At 37.8% G+C, this 10,931-nt stretch overlaps 1 protein-coding gene across 5 annotated transcripts in view; it reads right to left on the minus strand.

Annotated features, from left to right (window-relative positions):
• Positions 1 to 5,654: 5,654 nt before the first annotated feature.
• The window catches only part of tnfsf13 (TNF superfamily member 13), a 10,085-nt gene continuing 4,808 nt past the window's right edge, over positions 5,655 to 10,931 (minus strand). For 4 of the 5 annotated variants that reach the window (XM_067439895.1, XM_067439894.1, XM_067439893.1 and 1 more), the window contains 2 exons: positions 9,049 to 9,187; positions 5,655 to 6,375 (listed from right to left, as the gene is read on the minus strand). In XM_067439895.1, the coding sequence (XP_067295996.1) occupies positions 6,266 to 6,375; positions 9,049 to 9,187 (249 nt within the window). In that variant the 3' untranslated portion in view covers positions 5,655 to 6,265. Of the gene's footprint in view, positions 6,376 to 7,424; positions 7,509 to 9,048; positions 9,188 to 10,931 lie in introns of all 5 variants that reach the window. The other variant, XM_067439896.1, reaches the window with a different exon arrangement.

Raw genomic sequence — 10,931 nt, forward strand, 5'->3', positions numbered from 1 at the left:
TTTAATATAAATTGACTACAATACATTTTAATTTAATTGCAATTCATGCAGTTAAGTGTTTGAAACGATTAAATTTAGTTAGCATTTCAGTGCATTATTTCCTTAAGTATCCTTCTTAAAAGTATGATAAAGTGCACTTCTTTTTCACAAAGGGATATTTTTGGTTACATTTTGAGACATTGCTGAGTCTTTTTACTCGCCATTTAATCTCACTTGTGTCTGAAAGAAACAACCGAGATACCAAAGATCTCATTTGTGATTGTTCTTCTGTCCTACAGGATGTTTGACTATATTTTAATTTAGATATGCACTCAGAAGTCGTGGAAAAACAAGGACCCTCAGGTGATGGAGTCAAAGAGAGGAAGCGTCTCTGTGTTCGCAGACTGATGAATAATTGTTGCACCGCATTCACCTCTCCCCCCTCGTCTTTCTATTGTGTGCTTTTCTGCTGAGTGCTATAGATCTGCAAAAATATCTGTGACACTTCTCTCTGTGGGAAATGCACCAGGGCCACGACCATTTATCAGCACATCTTAGAGCTTGTGTGCACTTACTGTATGTGTGTAAGTGAGTATGAATGTCAACATGCTCCATCTGGGTCACCCTATACTTAGTGCACTTGATTAGTGTGAGAGAGGGCAAGACGATGAGGTGAAAGAACGAAAGCAAAGCATGCAGACAGATAAACAGCTTGCACACACCTGGATTGTGCAAGCAGGTGCATCATCAAACACAGTCAGTGCTGGAGAAGAAAACTCTTGGTTTGAGAAATGATTTAGTCATGCAACTTTTTAAGAATTATATATTTGAATTGCAAATACACTTGCAAAGACACTCCGTAAACAGCATGCAAAGCATATTTGTCAGTCATGCATAAATAAAGCCAGGAAATGGATACGGTTTCTAATAATAATAGATTGAATAAAACTGAATGTGTTTTAAATGCACAATAACCAGGTTGATATTGATCATAAATTGAAACAATCTCATACATTTGAACTTACTGAATATTGTTTGTTCCACAGCAAGCCATATTTCTTTTATGATTGTGTTTTATGGTCCAGGACTTTTATGTTGATATTCCACATAGTTTCCATTTTTAGTTACCATGACGACTAATCATCTTTACCTGTTCCTTGTTACCCAGTGAATTTATACCTATAGCCATATTCAGAGGGTAATTGTTTCTCATGTGGACCTCAGTAAAATACATTTGCATGCCACCTCAGTGATAAAACTCGTGCATTCAGATTGTGATTATTCCTGGTGAAGGAGCAAGTTTTGTGAATTATTAATTTAAATCTCCTGTTTAAAAAAAAAGTCATTTAAAAATGTGGAAATGAGCGAAATATGATGCTGCAAAATTAACCTATATAACATTTCAAATGTGTTCGTTTTTTTTTTCTCTTTTGAGCAGTGATGAAAGCTTATTCTTGTAAATACTTTCCAGCATTTCAGTAATAAAAGTGTAGGCTAGATCTTTAAAATGCATCCAAATTACAGATAAACGCAATGATACGTTGCTCCGCTGTGGTCAAAAATGATTTAAACAGTTAATTGTAAAACAATCTTTTCTTGAAAACTCAGAGATGTGGATTCGGACAGCAAATCACCACACGACCTTACTGTTTGTCAAAAAACGGTAGGTAATTTGGCCAGGTATTTTTACGTGGCGGGTGGGAGAAAAACACTGACATTCTGGATTTGGACTGCAATAAAATCACAGACTAGCCCCTGTAAATGATGAAAATACCTTATGACCCCACGAGAAACAATTACCGTCCGAATAGGGCTTATGTCTCATCTCAGTTCGCCTACTTAAAGTTCCAGGCAGGTTTTTGAGCCTGTAAGTTACAACGTCAAACCACGACTCACGACTTTGTAGCGTTCCAGGCAAACTCACGCCAAACTGCCTGAGAACAAGGACTTGCTGGAGCTAGATGTAACCAAAGCATGGCGAACTGTACAGGGCTTATGCTCATTTACAATCATTTATATCACCAAAGGCGCTCTCCTTGTTTATCTGAGGGAAACGGAGGAGGAAAAAATGGCACATAAGGCAAGAGAAGTTGTTATACCTTTTATTTTACATTATTTGTATATTTGGAAATTTATTTGGTATTTATTCTTGCACTCAATGGACTAATTTTCACGCACAACCATTTCTAGGGTTTACAAAGACTGGTGTGAAAAGGGAAAAACATCCAGTAAGCGGCAGTCCTGTGGGCGAAAATGCCTTGTTGATGCTAGAGGTCAGAGGAGAATGGGCTGACTGATTCAAGCTGATAGAAGAGCAACTTTGACTGAAATAACCACTCGTTACAACCGAGGTATGCAGCAAAGCATCTGTGAAGCCACAACACGCACAACCTTGAGGCAGATGGGCTACATCAGCGTAAGACCCCACCGGGTACCACTCATCTCCACTACAAATAGGAAAAAGAGGCTACAATTTGCACAAGCTCACTAAAATTGGACAGTTGAAGACTGGAAAAATGTTGCCTGGTCTGATGAGTCTCGATTTCTGTTGAGACATTCAGATGGTAGAGTCAGAATTTAGCGTAAACAGAATGAGAACATGGATCCATCATGCCTTGTTACCATTGTGCAGGCTGGTGGTGGTGGTGTAATGGTGTGGGGGATGTTTTCTTGGCACACTTTAGGCCCCTTAGTGCCAATTGGGCATCGTTTAAATGCCACGGCCTACCTGAGCATTGTTTCTGACCATGTCCATCCCTTTATGACCACCATGTACCCATCCTCTGATGGCTACTTCCAGCAGGATAATGCACCATGTCACAAAGCTCAAATAATTTCAAATTGGTTCCTTGAACATGACAATGTGTTCACTGTACTAAAATGCCCCCCACAGTCACCAGATCTCAACCCAATAGAGCATCTTTGGGATGTGGTGGAACGGGAGCTTCATGCCCTGGATGTGCATCCCACAAATCTCCATCAACTGCAAGATGCTATCCTATCAATATGAGCCAACATTTCTAAAGAATGCTTTCAGCACCTTGTTGAATCAACGCCACGTAAAATTAAGGCAGTTCTGAAGGCGAAAGGGGGTCAAACACAGTAATAGTGTGGTGGTCCTAACAATCCTTTAGGTGAATTTACATGGTGCACAGCAAAAAATATGTTTTCCTTTTTTTTTTTAAACATGAAATGACTTAATTTTGATACATGTTTGAACTATTTATTTGCTGTGTACTTTTTTAGTAAGTGAACTCATGACACTGCCATAGTACATGACTAAAAGTCTTTATGACCGCAGTACCAGCTCCAAAAACATTGATAGGTAATAAACATAGTACCATGATGTCCAGAACGCAAATATCAAAACAAAAATAAACAAACGTGGTATACTGTATGCCATGTCCAAAAACAGGCTCTGCCATCATTGCAGTGAATGGCGAGGTCAGTGTCTGCCCGGGTGCTTTCCTGTAGTCTAAACTCCTCTGAGTAATGACAAACACAGTCATCCTGTCAGGAGCTGGAGCGGTGGGCCGGCTGTATGCATGAGCGGGAGAAAGAGAATGTGTGTGTGTGTGTGGTGTGGAAATTGTTATTACATCAGCAACCAAACCTGACCCTGCCAGACAATAAAGGTCACCCCTAGTGCCAGTCGCCAAAATGGGAGGAAGAGGCAGTCTTTCATTCCTATTCTGTCCGTTCTCTTGTGTTTTATTCCTCTGAGTGAAGGCCTTCCTGACCTCTGCATGGAACAAGTGGTAAGGAAGTCACACACACACACACACACACACACACACACACACACACACACACACACACACACACACACACACACACACACACACACACACACACACACACACAAAACTAAGTTTTGATGACATATAGCTTCCTGGGTTGTACTTCATGTACATTTACACACAGAAGCTTGTGTAAGTTGCACTTTGACATGTACAGAAATCAGTGTATTGGACAGCAAAATATTAAACCAAGTGGTATCAAATGAAGCCATATCTTTTTTTAGAAATTACTTCACTTTTCTGAGCCATTTTTGCAATAACTTGCAAAAACGAACTGGGTCCAAGGTGATTTTAGTGCAGTAAAAAAGAAAAGAAAAACAGACTAACAAAAATTACTCTCTGTCATGAGACTCTAGATGGCGGAGGCCAATCGGGTCCTTTAACTATCTGTTCTTAATCACATTGTCATCTTTAGGTTGCATCTTCTTCAGATACATGGCATTATGGATTCTAGCAAATACCAACTGATAAAAGAAATCTAAAAAAACCTGACGGCTTCTGCTAGAAATCTGATAATGGGCCGTGGTTGGATCCTACATCAGGACAATGATCCAAAACAAACATCAAACTCAACACACAGATGTGTGACTGAGCACAAAATGAAGCTTCTGCCATGAGCGTGCAGTTCCTGACCTGAACCCTAGAGAAGATGAGAGATGAGCTGGATGGAGGGATGGTCTCTGATCTCTAAACTCATCAGGCATCATCTTGGCAAAAGAAGGTTAAAAAAGTATTAAATAAAAGGGTGCCAAAAGCATTAGCATTGCATATTAATTTTTTTACAGGCTTATTTGTTCATATTTACCAAGGGCCAATAATTCTGACCACAATATTTCTGCAGTCAGTGAATCTATCCATGTGTGGTGTCAAGCGAATATAATATTTAAACAAAAGTGTTTCTTTTCATTCTTTCTATGGGGATTGTTTGAAAAAAAAAACAACAACAAAAACCAGAAACCATTATTATTATAAAGACATAATCCTGCTCATTTCTCAAGTTCCTGTCTAATTCACAAGTCTTCTACCAGAAAGCGGCCAAAACCTTATTATTATTATTATTATTATTATTATTATTATTATTATTATTATTATATCAATGTTACATGCAATATTTAGTCATTTTCTTGTTTAAGTGTCCAAAAACTGTTTGGGGCCACTGTACCTACATCAGATTCGTTTGGATGTATTTGTGTTGGTCCAGAGTCTCCGGGTCGCCGGCACACAATGTAATCTTCATGATTAATGAACAACGCTCAGAAAAAACATATGACTGCGCACATTCAATGCTTTATCAGGTCAGAGAGGTTATCTGAGCAATGATGGGAAAAAATGAACGTTCACATCACACAGAAACAGACTGAGAGAGAAGAGAAGAAGAGAGAAGAACAGAGGCAATACATGAGAGACCACTCTATCTATCTATCTATCTATCTATCTATCTATCTATCTATCTATCTATCTATCTATCTATCTATCTATCTATCTATCTATCTATCTATCTATCTATCTATCTATCTATCTTTTTCTCTGTCTGTCTGTCGGTCTCTCTATCTGTCTGTCTGGCTATGAAAGAAGAGTAATTTGATAACACCCTGATCTATTGTCTGACAATGTTGCAGGTCCATCCAAATTATTATTATTTTCTTTTTTTGTGTGAACATGCATACACTAAAAACAATACAAAATAAAAAAATAAATGCAAATGATTACAAATCCCTTATTTTAGATGTTTATTTGCCGTGTAAAAATAATTACTTTTGGGAAAACCACTTCTTAAATGCTAATGATTATTTCTGTTATCAGTTTTTCCATATAAAGTCGCAATAAATAGAAATAATAACTGAAGTTGTAACATTAGAAGAGAACAGGTGATGGGAAGATTATAATGTCTCGTTTATTGAAAAGGATAAACTATTTATTATCAGTGTTTGCACAGATGTGTGTGCAGAAACCACTATGTATTTGTTAGCTTCATTTTTAGTTTATACTAAACTTGTAAACTCTGAAAACGTGTTGGATGAGGGGTTATTATAGTTGCATATCATCATTATTATTGAAAGCTGTAGGTTATGTGGATATCACACAAGACGGCTCTGAATTTATTTAGCAATCAAAATGAAGGGGAATTACCATGGTGCAATACAATATATCAGATCAGAGAGTAACACCTGGCATTATGACACATACTATGGCACTGAATTATTAACACATTCATATAACAGGATATTTACATCCAAACATACATGGAATTACCATGATACCACATTCAAACAGTGTAGTACCACTGGTAATAAACACATGCTTGTACCGTTTTCAGCTTGTTAGTGCTTAAACTGTCCACTAGATGTCACCCATTCACCACATCAAAAGCTCTTGGCACATATTTCAGAATAAAACGAACCAATTCTCACACGTGGGACTAAAAGTATCACGCAGAGGATGAAAGGGTTTCTGTCACTTGATTTAGGTGTGTGTCTCTGTGTGTGTCATATTCTGAAGAGGCCCATGAAGGTAGCGTGAGCCGAGAGGTTGAGCTCTGCAGATTTACGGGGAACAGAGAGCTGAAGGGTGGATCCAGACTCCAGGAAGTAAATTCCTAAGACAGAAGCACATACTTCATAATCAGGCACAGAGTAAATATTTTGAAATATTTCAAGGTTTTGGTATGAACAAGAACTTCTACAACAGAGGATCTCACCTTTATTAATAATCAAGCAACTGAGTCTAAAGCTAGAGTCAAAATTGTGGACACTTCCCTATAGTCAACACAATTTCACAACTCATCCTCTGTTGCTGATTACTACAGAAGAAAATGCTTTAATTCAAGCATGCTAATAGATATCACAATAGTTGATGAATCACAGCACATTACAATTGTTTTGTATTGCAAGTTTTCTAAAATGTTGTTTGAATATGCAAAACGTATTGCATGCCCTAATTTGCATACATATCCAGAAAAGAAATCTGGACAAAAGTTTTAAAGCGCAAAACACAAATCACGTGAGCCAACTCGACATCGAAAGATGTCATTTAAACAATATAGTTTATAGTTTATTTACAGCTGTTACAATGTTGCAGGTACACCGATCGATCAGACAACATTATGACCTGACAGGTGAAATGAATAACACTGATGATCTCTTCATCATGGCTGCTGTTAGTGGGTGGTATATATTAGGCTGCAAGTGAACATTTTATCCTCAAAGTTGATGTGATAGAAGCAGGAAAAATGGACAAGCATAAGGATTTGAGCGAGTTTGACAAGGGCCAAATTGTGATGCTAGATGACTCCAAAAAATCCAAAACTGCAGCTCTTGTGGGGTGTTCTCGGTCTGCAGTGGTCAGTATCTCAGATCAAACAGATGAGCTACTGGAGCTCAAATTGCTGAAGTTAATTCTAGTTCTAATAGAAAGGTGTCAGAATACACAGTGCATCAGTTTGTTGTGTATGGGGCTGCATAGCCGGAGACCAGTCAGGGTGCCCATGCTGACCCCTGTGTGGCTTACCTGGGACACATGGCACCAAGATGCACTATGGGAAGAAAGTAAGCTAGTGGAGGCAGTGTGATGCTTTGAACAATGTTCTGCTGGGAAACCTTGGGTCCTGCAATCCATGTGGATGTTACTTTGACATGTACCACCTACCTAAGCATTGTTGAAGACCATGTTCAGCCTTTCATGGAAACGGTATTCCCTGGTGGCTGTGGCTCTTCCAGCAGGATAATGCGCCTGCCACAAAGCAAAAATGGTTCAGGAATGGTTTGAGAAGCAAAACGATGAGTTTGAGGTGTAGACTTGGTCTCCAAATTCCCCAGATCTCAATCCAATCGAGCATCTGTGGGATGTGCTGAACAAACAAGTCCGATCCATGGAGGCCCAACCTCACAACTTACATGACCTAAAGAATCTGCTGCTTACATCTTGGAGCCAGATACCACAGCACATATTCAGGGGTCTAGTGGAGTCCATGCCTTCACAGTCCAGGGCTGTTTTGGCGGCAAAAGGGGGACCAACACAATATAGGTCATAATGTTATGCCTGATCAGTGTATATGTAACAAGCAAAGTATTTATCATAATACAATTTAAATCAGGTGTTTTTGCTGGGGTCCAAGGATCCCCAGGGGGCCGCAAGGGGGTGAGAAAGCGGGTTCGTGGAGAAAATCTAGAGAAAAACTGTAAAAATAAATGAATATAATAATATTATTAATAATTATAATTTGATTAAAATAAACGAATAAAGCAATAAATTAGATCTAGATAAATAAATAATGTGTTTTGTGTGAATGTGAACCTGAGCAAAAATTAAATAGATTAAAATAAATGAAATACAAAATGTGATTTAAATAAATAAATAAATATTTGATTAAAATGAAATAAATAAACAAAAAATAAATAATACATATAATAATACATTACTACCATGGGTAGAACAAAATATATAATAATGTAACAAATGAATTTTAGATCTATAATTTTCATATTTCTGTGTATAAATTAGGTGTTTATAAAAGACTTAAAGTAAATGAATATAATATTTAATATAATGTAAATAAAATTCCCCTGTGAGAGGGATGGGGGTCTCCAACAGGGATGATCATATTTAGGGATCTGTGGCATCTAAAAGATTGAAAAAACCCTGCTTTAAATAACATTAAAAAATAATATAATAAAGATATCTGTTTTCCTGATGTTGTGACGTTGCATGTTACCGGAAATACAGTCGTCAGTTTCCTAATGTGTAGTGAGTCCTTACCAGTGCACACAATATACTGGTTCACTACTGTAGGGAGCGAGGGAGCTGTTTGAGACGCACCCATAGTGAGCATCAATGCTCCCTGGTCTTCATTATAGTGCATTGTGGGACTTTTTAGGGAGTGAACGTTTCAGTGCACTGGAAGGATTTTGCCAACGAGTCAGCCCTGATCAGTGCCCTGAACTAGGCAGAGGATTGAGACGCACCCTTTGTTGATATATTACTTTTGTAAAGGCTCACTAGGGACGGACATTGTGAATTAGCTTCGGCTAAAATGTTGTAGTATGTAACATTTGTTTATGTGACATACTTGTCCCTACTCAAATAAACAAATAAAAAAAAAAAAAAAAAAAAAAAAATGGAGCTAAAGGTTTTTAAAGGGACGATTTCGGATGTCTGTAGTTATCACTTTATGATTCAGAAAATACTGTCAACGTCAGAAAATAATTATTATACAAGTGTTTATATTTGATGCATAAAAAATGCAGAGTTAATACATTTTTTATGATCTTACCTGCAGTGTAGCAAGTGTTGAGTGGCTGGCTGACGTTACTGGGCATGCTTTTTAGACACTTCATCAGCTTGGTCTCCGCCCCTTTCAGCCTCTTCGTGATCACATGACCCATCACCCATGTGGTATCTTTATACAGCACCTGTGGCAAGCAAAAGAATAAACCCAAATGCTTAATTTATTGTATTGTGTAGGACACAAATAAATAGTAGAAAAAGTAGTTGAAATGAATGGACGTTAAACCTGCACTCCCGCGGGACCCCACGCAACAAGACGGGACAAGATTTAGTGGCGACGTATGTGTGCGCGGGTTGTGGGAGAATAAAATGAATTGCAGGACTCTTACAAAATCTAATTTAAACATGAAATTAGGGGTGGGCGATATCTCGATATTTAAAATATATCGAGATATTTTTTCAGCTCGATATGGATTTGGACATATCGTATATATCGATATATTGTTTATATTAAATTCTGATTCCGCCACTTTGCTTGTTTGCCTTCTCTGTGTTGTGCTCGCGGAGCCTCGCGCGCCTCCCGCCTCTTGCTTTTGTTCCCCCTCCCCTCGCGTGTTGTCTCATTGATCACGGCTGCTTCCACAACCAGGTGAGGATTAGTTATCATGTTGACAAGCGCGCACGTTGTTCAGGACTCAGTTTAGAGACCATGTTTTCCTTCGAACACAACTGCTTGCTAAAATTCATAAAGAAATATTAATGTTCATCATAGTTCAAATCGCACGTTTCACCCACAGTCAGGTGATTGACACTACTGGTGCGAGACGCGGTCGCAATCATGCCAGTTTATGATCTGTGTCTAACTGATCGCATAGTTTTCGGTTAAAATGTCAAAATGATCGCATATCATTTGAAAACATTTAAAAAGTATTGCAATATCATTACTATTATTATTTTGTCAGCTTTATCACGGCATTATGATGAATAGGTCTATTCACGTTTTAACCAAGAGGGAAAAACGCGACATCCCGGGTGTCCTGAGACACGCGGTGCTCTTCTGTAAGTTACTGTATCATATTATCATATAGCCTACCTTCTGACATTCATATTTCGTTCTGTAACTGGAAAAGAAGTGAAATTCAGCTCATGTGTAGCCTACATGATCTGCATGATGAGTTTGAATTTGGTCAAACTCATGACAAACATCACTGTTTGAATTTTGATACAAATTTAACAGGAAATGGTGTTATGACAAAATCAGTTTAATTATATCTCAGTCATGCCCCCATCTTTCTGCAAAATGCTTACTGTTTACTTTAACTGTAAAAAAGGGAGTCTTTGATTCATCTTTTGAAAGCATGAAATAAATGAAAAGAAGGCAATATTATTTATTTTCTTTTACAGTTAAATTATTATTATTTATGTAATCAGGGAGTTTTTTATTTTTTTTAAATGTCGCAAAAGCACTTGACTACCTCTTTGCACTTCAATTTAAAAAAAAAAGTTTTTGTGGTATTTGGCATATTTGTTTTTGCTGTAGTTTTTAGGGGGTTATTTTTCCTGTAAAGATATCGAGATATATATCGTATATCGAGATATAGCAAAATATATCGAGATATATTTTTTGCTCCATATCGCCCAGCCCTACATGAAATAAAAACAAATATTTACCTTAGGAGCCGTTTAGACAAGAACATTTTTACACGTTTTGGACGTTCATTTACATGCAATTTAAACGTTAGTTTAAAATGGCTTTTTTGAGGGCATGAAAAGGCAAACTTTTGAAAACGGTATTGCGCATGCGTCTTATGTTTATCTTTACAAAGTGGCATTGCCAACTACCGTCCTGGCAGCAGAATACAGCGGTTTTAGTTGTTTCCGTGGATCCATGTGAACAGGGATACATTTGACAATAATGGTGTCATCTGT

The sequence above is a fragment of the Pseudorasbora parva genome, chromosome 3, assembly GCF_024679245.1.
Source record: "Pseudorasbora parva isolate DD20220531a chromosome 3, ASM2467924v1, whole genome shotgun sequence".
In the NCBI taxonomy this organism is placed as follows: Eukaryota; Metazoa; Chordata; class Actinopteri; order Cypriniformes; family Gobionidae; genus Pseudorasbora; species Pseudorasbora parva.